The sequence below is a fragment of the Trachypithecus francoisi genome, unplaced genomic scaffold, assembly GCF_009764315.1.
Source record: "Trachypithecus francoisi isolate TF-2019V2 unplaced genomic scaffold, Tfra_2.0 Lachesis_group5, whole genome shotgun sequence".
NCBI lineage: Eukaryota > Metazoa > Chordata > Mammalia > Primates > Cercopithecidae > Trachypithecus > Trachypithecus francoisi.
This window is the reverse complement of record NW_022681470.1, coordinates 3,435,629-3,456,826: the sequence shown is the minus strand read 5'-3', so window position 1 is coordinate 3,456,826 and position 21,198 is coordinate 3,435,629. Positions and strand designations below refer to the sequence as shown.

Here is a 21,198-nt window from a genome sequence, read left to right as displayed (position 1 = left end):
CAAAAAACTAGCCGGGCGAGGTGGCGGGCGCCTGTAGTCCCAGCTACTCGGGAGGCTGAGGCAGGAGAATGGCGTGAACCCGGGAGGCGGAGCTTGCAGTGAGCTGAGATCCGGCCACCGCACTCCAGCCTGGGTGACAGAGCAAGACTCCGTCTCAAAAAAAAAAAAAAAAGAGATGGAAGGATAATATTATAAATGATAAGTTTTACCTATTTCAAAACAAAAGTCAGCATTATACTTATTGGTAAAAGACTAGTGTTCCAGATTATTAAATAATAATAATGTTTTTATAAAATGGATTATTATCACTTTATGCATTTATGTTGCTTTGGTAGTGCTGGCCGGTGCCATAAGTCATGACAGAGAAATAAGATACCATAAGAAGATGATACAAAAAGTATTATTAGAAAATACAAAATAATCAATGGAAAGATTTTAATTAATACATTTTTTCAGGAAATAGATATATAGTCAATAGCAAAAATTCAATTTTTACCTCAAACACTTGAAATTACAGGCTTCTAAAAAATATTTCATCACAATATTTACAAAAAAAAATACTCAGGCATCGTCTTCTTGGAGGATTGTGTGTGACTTACATGACAAACCTCAAGATATGTAATATTTAATTTAGAGATCTATAAAGGGATATATGTATCTAAATATACATCTCTTAGATGTGAAAACTAAATATTCTAAAATGTTAATTCTCAATGTATAGCTGATTGCAATAGCAATAAAACTTTCAATGGTATTTCATTTGGAATTTCTAAATTGTATATGGATTTCTGTATTTCCTTTGGAATAATAAATTGGTATTGATGAACATTCCTAAAAAGAGGCTAATAGAGTGGCATTAAATAATACACTATGGTAATGGCACAAGACTAGAAATGCAAATCAGAATAGAATCAGTAGAATGGAGAATTGATAGAATTAATCTCAATCACATAAAAGACGATAATACATGATGAAGTGCAAGGAACGGAATCAAGCACTTGGTAAAAAGGAAAAGCTAACCTTTCACTTTGAATCACATCAAAATAAACCAGATGAATTATTCAGTGTGTTGTCCAGTGTCAAAAATAAAAATAAAAAACAAAAAAACCACAGTAAATCTACTTGTAAATTGTTGGAGAAAATAGAATTAAGTATTTGCTAGACCTCTAGAAAAAGGACGATTTTTCTTTCTCTTCCTTTTGGGCCTTTCACAGGGTAAGTTTCTAAACTTTAAAGTATGAGAAGAAATCTCAACAGATGTGACTACCTAAAAATAAAGGATAATGTACTTTTAAAATGACCTTACATTTAAAAACCAAACATCAGCTTTGTGCAGTGACAGCGTCGTAACCAGAGAGGTTTCCCCAAGATCCTGTTATGGCCAATAAGAACCTTGCTAGTTCAGCTGTGTTCACCTCGTTGAATTTCCACGGGATCAGACAAATACACAAAGATGAATTGGGCAAGATTCTTCCATAAAGAGTTGATTATTGATTATAATAATGAAAAATCAGAAACAACCTAAACATCCACAGCTGGGGGTTGATTAAATACATTTTGATAAAGCTCTATAGTGGAATATCAAGCAGTCGCTAAAAATAATAAGGTAATGAATATTTATTGAGAATGAAAGATCCAATTTATTGCTGAGTGAGAGATTAGAGAACAACATTAAAAGTAGTTAACTCTGGACTGGGCGTGGAGGCGCACACCTGTAATCCCAGCACTTTGGGAGGCTGAGGCAGGTGGATCATTTGAGGTCAGGAGTTTGAGACCAGTCTGGCCAGTATGGTGAAACCCCATCTCTACTAAAAATACAAAAGTTAGCTCCGTGGTAGTGGTGCGCACCTGTAGTCCCAGCTACTCCAGAGGCTGAGGCAGGAGAATCGCTTGAGCCTGGGAGGTGGAGGTTGTGGTGAGTTGAGATCATGCCACTGCACTCCAGCCTGGGCAACATGGCAAGACTCCATCTCAAAAAGAAAAAAGAAAAAAAGAAAAGAGTAGTTAACTCTGGGTAGAATTTGAAGTGATTTTAACTTAAACTTTCATCTGTGTCTTTTTTTTTCCCTCCAGTAATTGTGTATGATTTTGATCATCAGAAAGGAAATGGAGCTGTTTTCATTTTAGAAAAACAAGTGCAAACAACTGACCTGGAAAATTGTTTGCAGTGACTTCGACATAGGGCTAAGTCTTTATTATTCAAACAGCTCATGCTAATTGTTAAGAAATAGTTGAAGACCCCGTAGGGCTGAGCAGAGAACATGAATAGACAGTTCATAACCTAGAAAACAGAGATGGTAAACAAACATATGGATCATTATTGAGATTCACTTGTAATCAAAGCAGTGTGAATTGAGCCACTGCACTCCAACCTGGGCAACAGAGAGAGACTCCATCTCAAAAAAAAAAAGAATATATCCAGAATCCTGCCATGTCTCACCACCTTCACTGCTACCATTCTGGCCCATGTCTCCCGCCTGGAGTACTGCGGTGGCCTCCTGCCTGCTCTCTCTGCTTCCACCCTTGTCGTAATTGCCAGAGTGATGATCAGCAGACCACATCGCTTTGCTGCCTGGAAAAACCCTTCAGGGGCTTCGCATCTCATTCAGAGTAAAAGCCAAAATCCTTAAAGTAGCCTACAGGGCTTTTTTTTCTTTTTTTTTGTGAGATGGAGTTTTGCTCTTGTTGCCCAGGCTGGAGAGCGATGGCGCAATCTCGGCTCACCGCAACCTCCGCCTCCCAGATCCAAGCAATTCTCCTGCCTCAGCCTCCGGAGTAGCTGGGATGACAGTTATGCGCCACCACGCCCGGCTAATTTTGTATTTTTAGTAGAGGCGGGGTTTCACCCTGTTGGCCAGGCTGGTCTCGAACTCCTGACCTCAGGTGATCCACCTGCCTCGGCCTCCCAAAGTGCTGGGAATACAGGTGTGAGCCACCACGCCTGGCCAAGGCCTCTTGACAATCTATTCTTCACCTTCAGACTCATACCTTTCTGATCTTATTTCTTACTCTTCTGCACTTACTGTTCTCTCTGCCTGAAAACTCTGCAGTTGTTCATAAGGCTGGCTCCTTCCGTCCTTCAGGTATCTGCCCAAGTGTCACCTTACCGCAGAGGTAGGCCTCTCTCAGACCACCGTATCAACCCATTCTCCCCCACCCGCGCCCCACCCAGCATCCCTCATGTCCCTACCCTGTTTATTCCTTCCTCCATTTTTCACACCATTTGCCTTACTATGTATTTTATCAAATATTACGAGCTTATATATCTTTCCCAATAAAAGCAGCTCTATAGAGGCAGGGATTTTTTTTCTATTTTGTTCCTTGCCATAACCTTACCACATAGTAAGTACTAGGTAACTATTTATTGAATATATATATGAATGTTTCATATATGTAAGTCATAGTCCAAAACTAGTTTGAAAGCTCTTTGAGAAAATGTCATGTTGGTTTTTATGCCTTTCTTCCTGCAACTCCGCAAGCATAGAATAAGGCAAGGTAGGCAGGGAACACTAGGGATAAGCAAACAGTATCTGTTGTGTTGGATTCACTGTACCTCTCAGGCGAGGACTCTACCCAGAGGACTTGAGAGAGAGGCCGCTGCTGGAAATATTCTATCACCGTGATTGGAGTGGTTCCATGAGTATGTGCGTATGCAAACACTTAATTAAGCTGTGTACTTAAGATCAGTGCACCTTTACCATATGTGTATTATGCCTCAGAAAAAATGTTTACAAACACAATATATCCTTTGACATCTCCAGAGGAAGTTAAACATGCTAAATGATACATAAAGATAAGGAAAGAGTTCTTCATATGCTTGCTTATTAAGATTGCTAGTCTGGTTATTAGAATTTTTGTTTTCAATTCAAAGCTAAAGTAAAATAATTTTTATTTACTTTGTCTTTTGCAGAGATAATAGTAGCAGAATTTCACAAAAAAATCAAGGAAGCATTTGAAGTGTTTGACCATGAGTCGAATAATACAGTGGATGTGAGGTTTGGAAATATTTTTTTTGTTACACTTCTAAATTATTGATACAAGTCATAAGATACAAGAGAACTATTTTCTCTTCTTTTTACACTGTACCTTGGATTTATAATGCTGTTTTAAGTATTTATTTTCCATGCTCTGTAAAAGGTCTTTGCTAGCTATTGCTTTGATAAGTACTGTTTCTTATTCTTCATACTCTGGTAGAAAGAATATACTGTATTCTCATTGCCTGTTCCAACCTATAAATTGTAAACTCTGTGAGTGAGACGAACTGTATTTCAGTTTTAGTGCTTGGCGCATAGTTGGCACTCAGGAAGTAGTCGAGTGAAGGAACGGCATTTGCTTTGTAAAACACATAAAGATGTATTATAAGGCCACGAATAGGATATTGCAAGGAAACATTAATAATGCCTATGCGATGGCACACTCCCCCTGTAAAATAGCAAAAAGAACCCAAACAGAAGAACATAAAACGACAAGAGAAGACATGAATACTGGTGGGTCTGAAATGGAGGACACAGCTTGAGTCTGAAACAAAACAAACAAAAAACCCCTTAAAAGACAGAAGAGATTAGACGCTAATAAGAATTGTAGGGTTTGTGCCACACACATCAAAGAAAGGCAATGAAGCTGGGTGTGGTGGCTCACACCTGTAATCCCAGTACTTTGGGAGGTCAAGGTGGGCAGATCGCCTGAGGTCAGGAGTTCAAGACCAGCCTGAACAACATGGTGAAACTCCATCTCTACTAAAAATACAAAAATTAGCCAGGCATGGTGGTGGGCGCCTGTAATCCCAGCTACTTTGGAGGCCGAGGCAGGAGAATCACTTGTACCCGGGAGGCAGAGGTTGCAGTGAGCCAAGATCACGCCACTGCGCTCCAGCCTGGGCGATAGAGCGAGACTGTCTCCAAAAAAAAAAAAAAGGCAATGAAACCATTGTTTCAGGAGGCCAGGCTAAAGGAGAGTTATTTGATGAGATTGCAATCTCAAGACCAGAACCTAGTAAAGAGGCCAGCACAGCAGTGGGAAGTGGTTTGAAAATGGTTCTGGAAAGGAACTGTTTGAGGCTTATAAACCAGTGCCATCAGAGGTGCAGCACCACACAGCTCTGGTGGCTCTGGTCACATTGCATTCTGTGGGAATGACACTGTGGAACACCAGGCCTTCCTGTGGGTACCCCAGTAGGAAATGAGTGGGGGGGGTGCTGGTGGTGGTGGTAGGGTTGGGGAGGGGGTGCAGCAGGCAGCCCTGGCCTGCAATTTGAATAACTAAGCACATGAATGACAAGTGCCTTGACCTCAGACCTCTCCTTGAAGGGTTCTCCTGGGGACAGGGGACAGAGATCTTGTTAGAGAAGTCGGGGAAAGTATGGCTTTATGAGAGGGGAAAGAGAGAAAAGAAACCAGCATTTGCTTAAGGCTTGCCATCTAACACACTACCTGCAGTTGGGTGCTAGAGGCTTCATGTGGACTACCTCCTTTTAATCTTTTTATTTGTGGGTTAAGGGTTGGCATCTCCGGTTTCGGGACAAGGAGAAGGTAAATAGTTTGCTCCGTGTCACACCAGGGTTTTTCTAACTCCGAGTCTCTTGCTATGCTACATGACCCACACTCCCACCCCTGCCTACCCTTTAAAGACATCAGGGCTCCTCTTCTGCATTCAGGCTTCCTGACAGTAGCAGTGAAAAGAAAACCTCTGGATCCCTAAGAGCAATGAGGCCAGGCCTTTTATGGTAAAAGGGCCAATTCAGTAAAAGTAAACATGTTTATGGGCTGAATCTTTTTTCCACTGAAAGTTAAAATAACTTTACCCAGGCCCTGAGGGAAAGTGGATGTTCTTACAACTTAAAGGGTCTGCTTTATGGTTAAAGATGGTTACTATGAACATTGTTATTGTTTTTAGCATTAAAATATTGATGCTGAGTGTATTTGAGGAGGAACAACATGGATGAATGTAGCTTCCTAATCATTATTCCTGTGTTAATTTGTATAGCACTTTAAAGTTTATAATGAATGTTCTCATGCTGCTGGTATCATTACCATCCACTCGTTTTTAAAAATTCATTTAAAGATAGAGTCTTACTCTGTCCTCCAGGCTGGATTACAGTGGCTTGATCATAATTCAGCGTGTGTGACCTTGAACTCCTGAAGTGATCCTAATGCCTCAGCCTCCCAAGCAGCTAGGACTATAGGCACTCGCTACCACGCCCAGCTAATTATTATTTCTTGTAGTGACAGGGGTGTTGCTACGTTGCCCAGGCTAGTCTTGAACTACTGGCCTCAAGTGATAGACCCTCCTCAGCCTCCCAAAGTGTTAGTATTACAGGTGTGAGCCACTGCACTCAGCCACTCTTTATAAATTGGAAACTAAGCTTTGGGAGGCTGAGGCAGGTGGATCACCTGAGGTCAGGAATTGAGACCAGCCTGCCCAACATGGTGAAACCTCGTCTCTCCTAAAAATAAAAAAAGTGAAAAAAAAAAAAAAAATTAGCTGGGTGTGGTGGCGGGCACCTGTAGTCCCAGCTGCTTGGGAGGCTGAGGCTTTAGAATCTCTTGAACCTGGGGGGTGGAGATTGCAGTGAGCTGAGATTGCGTCACTGCACTCCAGTCTGGGCAACAGAGCGAGACTCCATCTCAACAAAGCAAACAAACAAAAAAGAAAATGGAAGGATGGAGAAGCCAAAAGACTTGCCCAAGATCACACAATAGGTTAGCAACAAAGTTGGAACTCAAGTTCGTTTCTTCTTTGGGGGCAGCGCTTTCCAGTTTGTGCACCCCCAGGGGCGGCTCTGAGAATGCAGGATGAGTAAGGTCTGGCCCTGCCTTTCCCAGCGCGTTTTCTCAGTTTGTAAAAGTGGTTGATCATCTATCGAGAATGTATTTTGGCTGATTAAAGTGAAGGTCTAAATAGACCTTTTTTTTTTTTTCCCCCCCTCAAATTACTCACCAGTTTATTCTACTTACTTCTGGAATTGTTAGGCCTTCTTTATAATATGCAACATTTTATAGAAGGGGTCTAATTTGGCACGTATCTTATGTGCTGTACCACTTTACCTTCAATGCTCTATTAACTGTTGTCAGTTTATAAAATGATTTAATGTCTGATAGTTTAATATCCTTCTTTTTAAACATTTTAAGGATCGAAGGCAGTATTCTGTGTAAGAATTGAGGAAAGTACATAAAAAAGAATGAAATCCTGTCATTTGTGGCAACCTGAGTGAGCCTGGAGACATTATGTTAACCAAAATAAGTCAGGCACGGAAAGAGAAATACCACATGATCTCACTCCTATGTGGGAGCTAAAAACAAACAAACAAACAAACAAACAAAAAACCTGAGTTCCTGGAAGTAGAAAGTAGAGCTGTGTGTCAGAGGAGAGGAAAGATGGGGAGGAGGGACTGGGGGAGGTTGGTTAATGGATGCAGAATTACAGCTGGATTGGTGGAAGGAGTTCTATTGTAGAGGGTGAATCTGGTTAACTCTCATTTATTTTCCAAAAACAGAAGAGAGGATTTTGAATGTTCACAAGGAAATGATCAATGTTTTAGGTGGTGGAGATGCCAGTTACCCTGATTTGATCATTACACATTGTATAAAGCATTGACATATCACTCTGTATATCTCAGAAATCTGTACAATTATTTGTCAACTAAAAATAAAAGGGAAAAAACAAGGATTAAGTGGTGTAAAGAAGTGTTTTTCAGGCCAGGTGCAGTGCCTCACGCCTATTATCCCAGCACTTTGGGAGGCCAAAGTAAGGGAGGAGACCACCTCTCATATCGTCTTATGCCCAGTTTCTGCCTCTAAAGAAAGAAGAAGTAAAAACTAAAAGGCAGAAATGAAATCCACAGGCAGACAGCCCGGGCAGCACCCTGGGCCTGGTAGTTAAAGATCGACCCCTGACCTCATCGGTTGTGTCATCTATAGGTTACAGACATTGTATAGAAATGCACTGTGAAAATCCCTATCTTGTTTTATTCCGATCTAAGATCTAATTAGCAGTGCATGCAGCCCCCAGTCGCGTACCCCCTGCTTGCTCAATCAATCACGACCCTCTCACATGCAACCCCTTAGAGTTGTGAGCTCTTAAAAGGAACAGGAATTGCTCACTCGGAGAGCTCAGCTCTTGAGACAGGAGTCTTGCCGATGCCCCTGGCCAAAGACACCCCTTCCATCTTTAACTCGATGTCTGACGAGTTTTGTCTGCCGCCCATCCTGCTACAGAAGCAGGTGGATCACCGGAGGTCAGGAGTTCGAGACCAGCTTGGCCAGCATGGTGAAACCCCATCTCTACTAAAAATACACAGATTAGCCAGGCATGGTGGCGTGTGCCTGTAATTCCAGCTACCAGGGAGGCTGAGGCAGAAGAATCACTTGAACCCAGAAGGCAGAGGTTGCAGTGAGCCAAGATCACACCATTGCACTCCAGCCTGGGTGACAGAGTGAGACTCCGTCTAAAAAAGAAAGAAAGAAAGAGAGAGAGAGAGAAGAGAGAGAGGAGAGAGGAGAGAGGAGAGAGAGAGAGAGAGAGAAAGAGAGAGAGAGAGAGGGAGAGAGAGAGAGGAGAGAGAAAGAAAGAAAGAAAGAAAGAAAAAGAAAAGCAAAGAAAAGAAAGAAAGAAGTGTCTTTGAACGGAGGGAGAGATATATAATGGCTCAGTGGGGGCAGGACAGAGAGAGCCGTTGCTGGAGAGCCCCCAGGCACTGGCTGTGCCTCCCCTGGCTGCTTTTTCCCTCAGGTGGAGGTTTGCTGTTACTTCCTGTGTAGGGCTGATCTAGGCCCCCTTGAGAGGTCTAGGCCTTAGAGTTTTGTGGTGGCTACTCTCCCTTTCCCTTATCTCTGCTTGGCACAAATTGGAATATTTAATTTGAAATTTTATCACATCAGATAAAGGGAAAGTCTGGTGTTGCAAATGCTGGGCAGCCACCAGCCCACTGTCAAAACCTTTCTGAGCTGGGCCCCTACTACTGCCCTTCCGCCTCTGGAGGCCAGTCCTGAGGTCTGGAATCAGACTTCCTGGCTTCCCATCCCAGCTCCGTGACTGCGAGTCATTTCGTTATTCTCTTTGTGCCTCCAGGTACATTTGCCTCAGAGGTTTCATAGTACAAGTAAGTAGTTCTCAGAGTGCTCCCAAGACCCTTTCAGGGGTCTATTTTCATAATAAATTTAAGAGAGTATTTGTTCTTTTCATTCTCACTTTTTCCACAAGTATATACTGTTTCTTTCTTTTCTTTTTCTTTTTCTTTTTTTTTTTTTTTTTAAGACAGAGTCTCTGTGTCATGCAGGCTGGAGTGCAGTGGCGCGATCTCGGTTCACTGCAACCTCCGTCTCCTGGGTTCAAGTGATTCTCCTGCCTCAGCCTACCGAGTAGCTGGAATTACAGGCACCTGTCACCACGCCTGGCTAATTTTTGTTTTGTTTTGTTTTGTTTTTTAGTAGAGATGGGGTTTCACCATGTTGGCCAGGCTGGTCACAAATTCCTGGCCTCAGGTAATCCACCCACCTTGGCCTCCCAAGGTGCTGGGATTACAGGCGTGAGCCACTGCACCCGGCCTTGTATTGGAGTTTCTCAAAGGCTACATGACATGCAGTTTTGCAGCAGATTGAACGCAGAACTAGATATGAGAATGCAGCTGTCCTCTGTGAAGCCAGGCGTTACATATTTACATTGAACGTATGTAAAACGTGCCATTCTTCTCAATATACTTTTTGTTTTGGAAAATATAGTTTAAAAAAATAACAATTATTTATGTAAACATAAGAGTTGATTTATGATTTCTAAATAAATACATATTTTTAAAATGTAAGGTTTAATTTCTAAAATTATAATAAATATAGATCCATATAACTCACCATAAATGCTTTGAGCACCTTGATAATTTTTGATGGTTTGTAAAAGGAGTTCTCAGACCAGAAAGTTTGAGAACCACTCTTGGGAGTGGATATTTTTAAAGCTCTTAGAACAATATTAGCTTGGGATTTAAAGCTAAGAATAGTATTAGCTATTATAATTTTTCTACTTTATATACATATAGTTTGTATTATTATTATTTTGAGATGGAGTCTCACTGTCTGGCTTAAGCTGGAGTGTAGTGGCCTGATCTCAGCTCATTGTAACCTCTGCCTCCTGGGTTCAAGCGATTCTCCTGCCTTAGCCTCCCAAGTAGCTGGGATTACAGGTGCCCGCCACCGCGCCCATCTAATTTTTGTGTTTTTAGTAGAGACAGGGTCTTGCTATGTTGCCCAGGCTGGTCTTGAACTCCTGGCCTTAAGTCATCTGCCTGCCTCAGCCTCCCAAAGTGCTGGAATGACAGGCGTGAGCCACGGTGCCCAGCCGCATTTTATTTTTTTAAAGTAAATAACTCGGACTTGTTTTGCCTCTGTGTAATCTGGATGAGCAATGTTATGCTATATGTAACAAAGCTCTCATGAGAACTTTAAAATACATGTTTTATTTTAGAGACAAGCTCTGTTTATGTTGCCCAGGCTGGCCTTGAAATCCTGAGCTCAAGCGGTCCTCCTGTCTCAGCCTCCTGAGTAGCCGGGACTATAAGCACGTACCACACCTGGCTAGAACATTTTACTTATTCCCATATGTTCCATATGGATCTCTTAAGATCTAAAGCATTTTATTTTCCTTTTTCATTTCCTTGTTAAATAGTATTTGAAAGCTAGCTCCTTGAAAAACATTGGGCAGGTTTTCAATATCACTAATTAGGGATACTCTGATTTTGCCTTATATAAAACACAGACCTTTTTTTTTTTTTTTAAGACAGTCTTGCTCTATCGCCCAGGCAGGAGTGCAGTGCAGTGATCTCGGCTCACTGCAACCTCCACCTCCTGGGTTCAAGCGATTCTCCTGCCTCAGCCTCCCAAGTACCAGGAATAGTGAGATTACAGGTGTGTGCCACCATCCCCCAGTACTTATCTCTCTTTTTTTTTTTTCCGTACTTTACGTAGAGACAGGGTTTTTGCCATTATAGCCAGGCTGGTCTCGAACTCCTGGCCTCAAGTAACCCGCCCGCCTCAGCCTCCCAAAGTACTGGAAGTACAGGCATGAGCCACTGCGCCCGGCCACATTTTCACTTATATGTATTTTCCTGCTCTGTATTTGGAAGTTAAGAAGACCGATTGAAAAATAAATTTTTGAATAGGTGATATATGTACGTGGGATAAAATTCTAAAGGTAGAAATAATATATAGTGATAAATAAATCTCTTTTCTACCTATCCAGTTCCCCTTTTTAAAGGCAAGGTTTGTTAACAGTTTCCTCTAATTCTTCCAGAGATTCTCCATGCAAATATGTATAAGTGTGTGTGTGCGTGTGTGTGCGCGCGTGTGTGTGTGTGTGTGTGTATTTTTTTACTGTGGTAAAATATAGATAACCTAAAATTTATCATTTTAAGTATGGAATGCAGTGGCATTAACATTACTGTACAGCCATCACTGCTATCCATTTTAGGCTTTTTCATCTTCCCAAACTGAAACTCTGTACCCATTTAACAATAATTCCACACCCTCCCTCTTGCAGTCCGTGGCAACCACCCTTCTGCTTTCTGTGTCTATGAGTTTCATTATCCTAGGTGCCTCATATATAAATGGAAGAGTACAATATTTGTCCTTCCTGTGCTTGCTTTGGCAGCACATATACTAAAATTGGAACGCTACAGAGAAGATTAGCATGGCCCCCGCATGAGGATGACATGCAAATCTGTGAAGCATTCCATTTTTAAAATACAAACAAGTAATATTTGTCCTGTGTCTTGTTTATTTCACGTAGTGTAATGTTCTCAAGGTTCATCCACCTTGTTGCATGTGTCAGAATTGTATTCCTTTTTTGAATAATATTCCATTGTATTTATATCCCACATTTTGTTCATCCATCTGTCTATTGATGGACATTTGGGTTGTTTTCATCTTCTGACTGTTGTGAATAACGCTGCTATGACTATTGGTGTATAGATATCTGTTCGAGTCTCTGCTTTTAATTCTTTTGGGCGCATATCCAGGAGTGGAATTGCTGGATCACGTGGTAGTTCTGTGTTGGATATTTGAGGAACCACTGTACTGTTTTCCACAGCGGCTGCACCATGCTGCGTTCCCACCGGCAATGCCCCGAGGTTCCGGTTTCTCCACATCTTTGCCAGCACTTGTCATTTCTGTTGGTTTTTTGGAGGGGGGTGTTGCTGTTATTGTTGTTTCTATAGTAACCATCCTACTGGGTGTGAAATGGTATCTCACTGGGGCTTTCATTTGCATTTTCCTGATTAGTAGTGTTGAACATCCTTTCATGTACCTATTGGACATTTGTACATCTTTGGAGAAGTCTCTCGTCTTTGCCCATTTTTAAACCAGGTTGTTTTATTTTGTTTGTTTTTGAGTTGTAGGATATGTGTTTATTTTTAACGTGAATGGTATGATACTATATAAACTGTTCTGCACTCTGCTTTTTTTACTTATCAATATATCTTGACTATTAGTATATAAAAATTGGCTGGGTGCAGTGGCTCCCACCTGTAATCCCAGTACTTTGGGAGGCCGAAGTGGGCAGATCACCTGAGGTCAGGAGTTCAAGACCATCAAGACCACCCTGGCCAACATGGGGAAACTCCATCTCTACTAAAAATACAAAAATTAGCCAGGCATGATGGTGGGTGCCTATAATCCCAGCTACTTGGGAGGCCGAGACAGGAGAATCGTTTGAACCTGGGAGACAGTCGTTGCAGTGAGCTGAGATCACGCCACTGCACTCCAGCCTGGGCGGCTGAGCGAGACTCTGTCTCAAAAAAAAAAAAAAAATTATCCTTATTTCATTGTATGGATGAATCATAATATATTGAATTAATCTCCCCAATAATGGACATTGAAGTTGTTTCCAGGCTTTTGCTATAATAGTTCATGTTGCAGAGAATATCTTAGCATGCATATCCTCTCGCAAAAGTGAAAACTTTTTCTCGGGTAAATTATTGGAAATATGTCAAAGGGCTTGACAATTTTTGGTAGATGTTGCTATCTTGATGATAGAGTCTCTCAACTCATGTGAGAGTACTAGTTTCTTCAATCCTTCTGAAACAAACTTTAATTATCAAGCATTGGGATTTTTTTTCCAATCTGATATGTGAAAGATGGAAACTCAGTGTTAATTTTCTTTTTTTCTTTTTTGTTTTTTCTTTCTTTCTTTTTTTTTTTTTTTTTTTTTTTTGAGACAGAGTCTTACTCTATCACCCAGGCTGGAGTGCAGTGGCATGATCTCAGCTCACTGCAACCTCCACCTCCTGGGTTCAAGCAGTTCTCCTGTCTCAGCCTCCTGAGTAGCTGGGATCACAGGCTTCCATCCGCCTGGCTAATTTTTGTATTTTTAGTAGAGATGGAGTTTCACCATATTGGTCAGGCTGGTCTCGAACTCGACCTCAGGTGATCCACCCGCTTTAGCCTCCCAAAGTGCTGGGATTACAGGCATGAGCTACTGTGCCTGGCCTAATTTTCATTTTCTAGATTATGAACATCTTTCATATCTCTTAAAACTATTTGTATTTCATTTTGTTTGAACTGATGGTTCATGATTTTTCCCCATTTTTTCCCACTGAATCCTTTTTTTTTTTTTTGAGACAGGGTCTCGCTCTGTCGCCCAGGCTGGAGTGCAGTGGCCGGATCTCAGCTCACTGCAAGCTCCGCCTCCCGGGTTCACGCCGTTCTCCTGCCTCAGCCTCCCGAGTAGCTGGGACTACAGGCGCCCGCCACCTCGCCCGGCTAGTTTTTTGTATTTTTAGTAGAGAAGGGGTTTCACCGTGTTCGCCAGGATGGTCTCGATCTCCTGACCTCGTGATCCGCCCGCCTCGGCCTCCCAAAGTGCTGGGATTACAGGTTTGAGCCACCGCGCCCGGCCTCCCACTGAATTCTTTAGCTTTTCATATATTAAAGCTCTCAGCCTTAGTCAAGATATGTATGTCGTGTGTCTTTTCCCTCTACTTTTACTTTCTGGCATGCAGATTTTTTTTTAATTTAGTCAAATTACACACCTTTGGAATATGGATTTAATTTTTGGAAACAAACAAATGTCATTTAGAGTAGTTTTAGTAGAATAAATTTAGGTTCCCCTAAATAAAGTTAATTTGGTGGGGAAAAATACACCCCCAAGGAGTGCCTCTAAGAAATAAGCGAACTTTTCCATGTAGCTGATACATTTAATGTAAAAGTGACTATAATCTTATTCACAAATAAATCCAAGTTTTTGTAATCTAAGAATAAAAGCACACTAGAAATGAGTAGTCAGTTGCTGGCCGTAGCGTGGGTTTTCTATGTACCACCCTCTTTTTATTTCGTTTTCCTGATCGACAAAATTGAAATAAAAATACCTGCACCACTTAAACCACAAAAGTATAAGGATAGCAAATGAAAAATATCAACTTGCATTTTTTTTTTTTTTTTTTTTTTTTGAGACGGAGTCTCGCTCTGTCGCCCAGGCTGGAGTGCAGTGGCCGGATCTCAGCTCACGGCAAGCTCCGCCTCCCGGGTTCCCGCCATTCTCCTGCCTCAGCCTCCCGAGTAGCTGGGACTACAGGCGCCGCCACCTCGCCCGGCTAGTTTTTTGTATTTTTAGTAGAGACGGGGTTTCACCGTGTTAGCCAGGATGGTCTCCATCTCCTGACCTTGTGATCCGCCCGCCTCGGCCTCCCAAAGTGCTGGGATTACAGGCTTGAGCCACCGCACCCGGCCGCGTTTTTTTTTTTTTTTTTAACACTCCATTCTGATCAATTTCAGAACAGGCTGATACTCATGAATTTGGTGAGCTAAGATGAGATAGGGCCCAATCCTGGAATAAAAGCACCAATCTTTCCCCTTTCCCAAGCCACACCCGTCTGTCCTGTTCCTATGCTTCAATGCCTGTACAATGTGACCTTATTTTTAGTATTCCAGACTATTCTGTGTCCCCACCCAGACCTCATCTTGAATTGTATCTGCCATTATCCCCACGTGTTGTGGGAGGGACCCAGTAAGAGGTCATTGAATTATACAGGCAGGTTTTTCCCATGCTGTTCTCGTGATAGTGAATAAGATGATTTTATAAAGGACAGCTCCCCTGTAGACACTTTCTTGCCTGCTGCCATGTAAAATGTGCCTCTGCTCCTCCTTCGCCTTTCACCATGATTGTGAGGCCTCCCCAGCCCTGTGGAACTGTGAATCCATTAAGCCTCTTTTTCTTTATAAATTATCGAGTCTTGGGTATTTCTTCATAGCAGTATTAGTCATATGAGAATGGACTAGTACACTGTGTTTAATTTATACCTGCCCCATCTATAGGAGATTTTTCTTAATATTTTCTTAATCTTTAGACAAATTTTGCAGTCCAGCAGCACCAAGTATCTACTTGCTAATATAGTGAGTCTCTTTTTTCATTGCTTCCATCTTCAACTCAATATGAGTCTCTGAGGTTCATGATATCCAATATTCATTTCTTTTACTGATAGTGAGACTTAAGCTTCGTTAGCAATTGGCGGGAAACTTGAGTGTACTAGGTCCTGTGTAAAATTCAATAAGAAGTAGTAACAAGAACTTATTTGTAATGGATTAGAAATAACTTTTCCTAGGAGCACTGGAGGTACCATAAATACTACTTTTACTTCTTCACATATAGTGCTGTTTTTGAAGAGATATTAAAACAACATTTTGCAATTCATGTTTATCAGATAGTAAAAAGTGTGAGCAGTGTAGAGAGATTGCATGGATGGTGTCCCCAAGACAGTTATTATCTGAAAATGCTGGAAGCTACTCAGAGAGCTTTATAAAAACTGTATTGATATTGGGTCTACATTTGTGCAATGGAAAAACATGGAAGAGGATTGGGAATTGTTGGGTCCACACACCCCTCAATAAGAAATGAATTGTAAAAACAGGTTTATTCATGCAGTGATTATTCACCTGTATGCATGAAGTGAATGATGAACCTAAGACTACATGTGTAACTTGGATAAATCTCAAAAAACAACGTTGAGTTTAAAAAGTTACAAAAGGACAGAAACATAGTACCATATATATACATTTTAAATAGACAAAATAATAGTAAATATTGTTTATGAATACAAAGATATGCATGGAAATGATGAGCATTATCCTCAGAATAGTGGTGTGGTTGCATCTGAAGATGAAAGGAGAAGGGAGGAGGAGTGGAATGTTAGCTGTTTCTGCAATGTTTTCTTGTTAGGAAAAAAATTCTGAAGAAAATGTGGCAAGATGTTAACATCTGTTAAATCTTAGTATCGGCTGTCATATTTTCTCCTGTACTTTTCTCTGAAATACTTTATAACTACACATAAAAATAAATATTTTTAAAAGAGTGATTTATATCTTATCTCTTTACCATCTCACTTTGTAGTTGCTTTGTTAATAATTGGTTTGCTTCTTATGGTCCTTTTGATGAACCGGGGTTAAAGAGTCAAAGAGAATTTTTTAAAGTCATTCCAAATTCTACTTCCTGAAATAATAATTGTTAATGTTAGACTACTATTATTCTAGAGCTCTTTCTGTCCATGCGTAATATAATAAATGGATAGAAAGGTGGGGAATTAATAAGAAAGGAAGAAGGAGGAAAGGAAAGGAAGGAAAAAGGTATGGAAGGAAAAATCCAGGATATAATCTTCATGTGGGAAGGACTTACTTTACTTTTACTTGAATGTGACAAAAGAAAAAAATTAAATTGAAGAAATTGTGGAATCTCAAATGTTTGTTAGCCATAAGAGACATTATTTATTTTAAGTTCAGAAAAGATTTTGAGGAAAACATTAAGAGACTGTAATCCTTGTGTGTTTTTTTAAACTATCTATTTCAAATATAAAAAGTGTCCGTTGATTCCTTGCTGTGAAAGGTAAGGACATTAGCATTTCCAAAATTCTGTCTCTACATTTTCTCTCCCAACCCCCAGTTTATCTTAGGTATATTTTTATTTTTACACTGACAAGGTAGAATGTTCATACTTTGTTCACACATTTTTTAGTAGTTTTGTATATTTGAATGAAGTTGCCACTAACCACATTTTCTCATTTTGTTCTCCATCCTTGAATTCTTTGATTTATTTTTGTTGTGTAGATTCTCTTGTCAGTTTTTTAAATTTTTTCAGGAAGTGCTCATGGATTTTTTTTTTTTTTTTTTTTTTTTTTTTGAGACGGAGTCTTGCTTGCTCTGTCGCCCCGGCTGGAGTGCAGTGGCTGGATCTCAGCTCACTGCAAGCTCCGCCTCCCGGGTTTACGCCATTCTCCTGCCTCAGCCTCCAGAGTAGCTGGGACTACAGGCGCCCGCCACCGTGCCCGGTTAGTTTTTTGTATTTTTTAGTAGAGACGGGGTTTCACCATGTTAGCCAGGATGGTCTCGATCTCCTGACCTCGTGATCCGCCCGTCTCAGCCTCCCAAAGTGCTGGGATGACAGGCTTGAGCCACCGCGCCCGGCCTCATGGATGTTTTTGAGACTGGGTCTCAGTCTGCCACCCGGGCAGGAGTGCAGTGGTGCCATCACGGCTAACTGCAGCCTTGACCTCCTGGGCTCACGTGATCCTCCTGCCTCAGCCTCCTCACTAGCTGGGACCACAGGTACGCACCACCACACCCAGCTAAATTTTAGTTTTTGTAGAGACAGGGTCTCCCTATGTTACCCAGGCTGGACTTGAACTTCTGGGCTCAAGTGATCTGCCTGCTCAGCCTCCCAAAGTGTTGGGATTAGAGGCGTCAGCCACCGTGCTCAGCCTCTTTTATCTTTAAAATGTTTTTTTGTACTTGAATACTTGTTACTTGAATGACATCTTGTAAATTTACACAGTCATTTCTCGTAGCTAAGAGGTGTTCCAATGTATAAGTATACCACAATTTAACATATTTCCTAATTTTGGAAATTTAGGTTGTTTGTAATATGACGCTGCTATAATAGTGACAGGGCTAAATTTATTAATGTGGAACTTTTCAAAGATCTTATTTATTTCCTACACTGCCAAAAACTACACTACACTACACTTTACCTTTTCTTAAAGAGGAATATTTTTTTTTTTCTTGTTGGGGGAAGAGTTATGTCAGTCTTTATAGTTAAGTTCTGAGAGTGGGATGGTGGGCAGGATCAAGAAGAAACCCACTCTGACAGAGATGGGAAGAGGAGTTTGTCAAAGATGGGGGAAGTAAGATTTGAGAGAGAGGAGTGGAACTTGAGCAGTTACAGAATATGAAGGAGCAATCAGGAAAGGGGATTAGAGCTTAAAAGTTTTTGAATAGATAATATGTTCACATGTTTAAATCCAAAGAGAACAAAATTCAAAGAAAAGTCCCTGTAACTCTTTTCCACCAGTCACCCAGTTCCCCTCTAAAATACTGGCAACCAGAATACTAGTGTTGAGGCATCACTCCAGATTCTAGCCAGATACAAGGAAATGCATGTATATTATTTTCTTATGCCCTGTTTTTATTGAAATGATTACTTTCTTTCATACTGTGGTATGGTTCCCATGGATTGGGGTCACATCTGTGATGAAGCTCGTTTTTATGGCTTTTCAGTAGCGTTCAGGGATTTGAAATGGAGGTAGCTCTCTAGTTCAAGCTTAGACTAAGTGGCATAAATGCCACAAGGGTTAATGTATTGGAGGCCATTGCAAAGGGCATGGGGTCAGTCCTAGATATCCCAGTAAGCTATGTTCCAGGCTTTACAGATGGAAGTTAATAGGAATGGCATTGTGACAAGAAAAATAACGTTTGGATTCAGGCTTCCCTCTTCAGGGCCCATTGCTGGCTATTTTAATAAAGAAGACCATTTCTGTATCTTTGGAGGCCAGCTTTGGTTGATTGTGGATTACAGGTATCTGTCCGTTTTTGTTTTTGAGACGGAGCCTTACTCTGTCGCCCAGGCTGGAGTGCAGTGCCCCGATCTCAGCTCACTGCAACCTCCGTCTCCTAGGTTCAAGCGATTCTCCTGCCTCAGCCTCCCAAGTAGCTGGGATTACAGGCACCCGCCACCATGCCCAGCTAATTTTTGTATTTTTAGTAGAAAAAGGGTTTCACTATGCTGGCCAGGCTGGTCTGGAACTCCTGGCCTCAGGTCATCTGCCCACCTCAGCCCTCCCAAAGTGTTTGCGATTACAAGTGTGAGCCACCGTGCCCAGCTCTGTCTGTTTGTTCTTTTTTTTTTCTTGGAAATGGGATCTTGCTGTGTTGCCTGGACTGGAGGGCAGTGATGTGATCTCAGCTCACTGCAGCCTCCGTCTCCTGCGTTCAGGTGTTTCTCCTGCCTCAGCCTCCCGAATAGCTGGGATTACAGGCAGGCGCCACCATGCCTGGCCAATTTTTGTATTTTTAGTAGAGAGAGGGTTTCACCATGTTGGCCAGGCTCATCTCGAACTCCTAGCCTCAAGTGGTCTGCCCACCTCAGCCTCCGAAAGTGCTGGGGTCACAAGCAGGAGCCACCGTGCCCGGCCTATTGTTCTTATTGGACTGTCTTGATCAGGTGCAAATTTTGCTGTATGACTTCAAAAGCGGGGAGCCAGAGGCTCTGAGGATTGGTGGTTTCAGGGAGTGTACTTCCTGAGGCCTCTGGGTATAAAATTCCTGTGGCCTCTGGGTGTGTACCCTCTGTGGCTTCCAGATTTGTACGTCCTGCAGCCTCGACCTGTTCTCCTTAACAGAGGAAATCTAATATTAGATTCACTCAAAAAGTGTGGAAGACTTAATGCAAAAGCATTGCAAAGAACAGCTCCTGGTAGTTTCTTTACTAGCTTTGAAATACAGAAGGGACACAAACCAAGAAAGTATTACTGTGTATTCCTGTGCCCCAGACCTGCCTGGAAACTGGGCTCCTTTGCATCATTCTGTATTACTGTGTATTCCTGTGCCCCAGACCTGCCTGGAAACTGGGCTCCTTTGCATCGTTCTGTTGGTCATGCTGTGTCAGGTTGGATGGGACCAAATATTCTTAAGTTTTCTCAGTTCGAGCAAGTTTCTTGTAAGGACATATTTGGAAATAAGTATAAGTGATAGAAGGCATTATAAGTAATCCAGAGAGCATTTAAAGTATATGGGAGGATGTGCATAGGTTATATGCAAATACTATGCCATTTAATGCAAGGAATTTATTTATGTAAGGAATAGCAGGAAGTCCCCACAGTGGCATTCCAGCCTCAGGGTCCTGGGAGGATATTTATTGCCATTAAATGTCCTGTGTTCCACAGGGACTCTCATATTTCAAGTCCCTCTGGCGACTCCACACCGACTGGTCATCTAACATGCCGGCGACTCTCCTTGCCTGCTTTTATTTCTTCTTTTCCAGATTCTTCCTATTTTGCTCCTGACTGATTTGATCTCCGCTGTGTGTCTCCTACTCCTTTGCATCTACCTCCTCCTGGGGTCAGATGCTTTATGGTTCTGCACCCTGCCTTCCCTCTGTGCCATTCCTCTTCCATCTGTATGTCTTGCTTTAAAACTCCCAAGGAAGAAAGAAGGAAAGTCTGCTTTGGTCATTTGTCAGTATTCGGTAGTGTGTGCCTTTGTTGAGCAGAGCTCAACTGCATCAGCCCCTCCCCTGCAGACCTATAGAGGGTGCCTGTCTGTTTGGTTAAGTAGCCAGCTCCGGTTCCAGCATCTTTGCCTAGGGAGGCTGATCCAATGGTACAAAGCATAGCAACCTATACATTCAGAAACTCTCGGGAGGGAAGTGTGGATTTGGCAGAGACCTTACTGCTCACCTGATACAGTTACCCCCAAATCTAATGAGGTTGGTTGAGCCTAATGTTAAGCCATTCCATCCCAGTTTCTAGGCCAGCAGTTGGAACTCTGTGGTCAACTCACCGGTTTATTGTCATCCCCCTCCCTGGTAGTGCTAGTGATTCATGTCATGGTGGTCGTCTGTGGTGGGGATTGGGTAGTCTGATTCTGTTTCCTCTCCTCCTGAGCACACAGCTATACTGTAATTCTCAGTTTCTCTTGCAGATAGAGGGGAGCTGGGAATTATGGTCTAGCTAGACCATGTGACCTAGTTTTTACCAATGAAATGTGGATGGAGGTGATGGGTACCACTTCTAGGCCCGGTCCATGGAAGCCTCCCACGTGGAAGGTACTTTTCCCTTTACAGCTTGATACATCCAGTAGAGTGATATTGGAAGCCATATGTTGAAAATTATGGAACCACAAAATGGAAGGAGCTGGGTCCCTGAATGAGTTTTTGGAGGAAAGCCATCTGCCGATCAGG

General features: G+C 41.9%; 1 protein-coding gene and 1 non-coding gene across 5 annotated transcripts in view; both read left to right on the top strand.

Moving 5' to 3' along the window:
• Positions 1-21,198, top strand: part of EFCAB2 (EF-hand calcium binding domain 2) — a 161,620-nt gene that overhangs the window by 47,988 nt on the left and 92,434 nt on the right. For all 4 annotated transcript variants that reach the window (XM_033200710.1, XM_033200708.1, XM_033200707.1 and 1 more), the window contains exon 2: positions 3,911-3,995. In XM_033200710.1, coding sequence (XP_033056601.1) covers positions 3,911-3,995 — 85 coding nt within the window. The remainder of the gene's footprint in view (positions 1-3,910; positions 3,996-21,198) is intronic.
• LOC117076948 lies at positions 11,616-11,722 on the top strand. Its single transcript, XR_004434558.1, has one exon. It is a non-coding gene; the product is annotated as a U6 spliceosomal RNA (small nuclear RNA).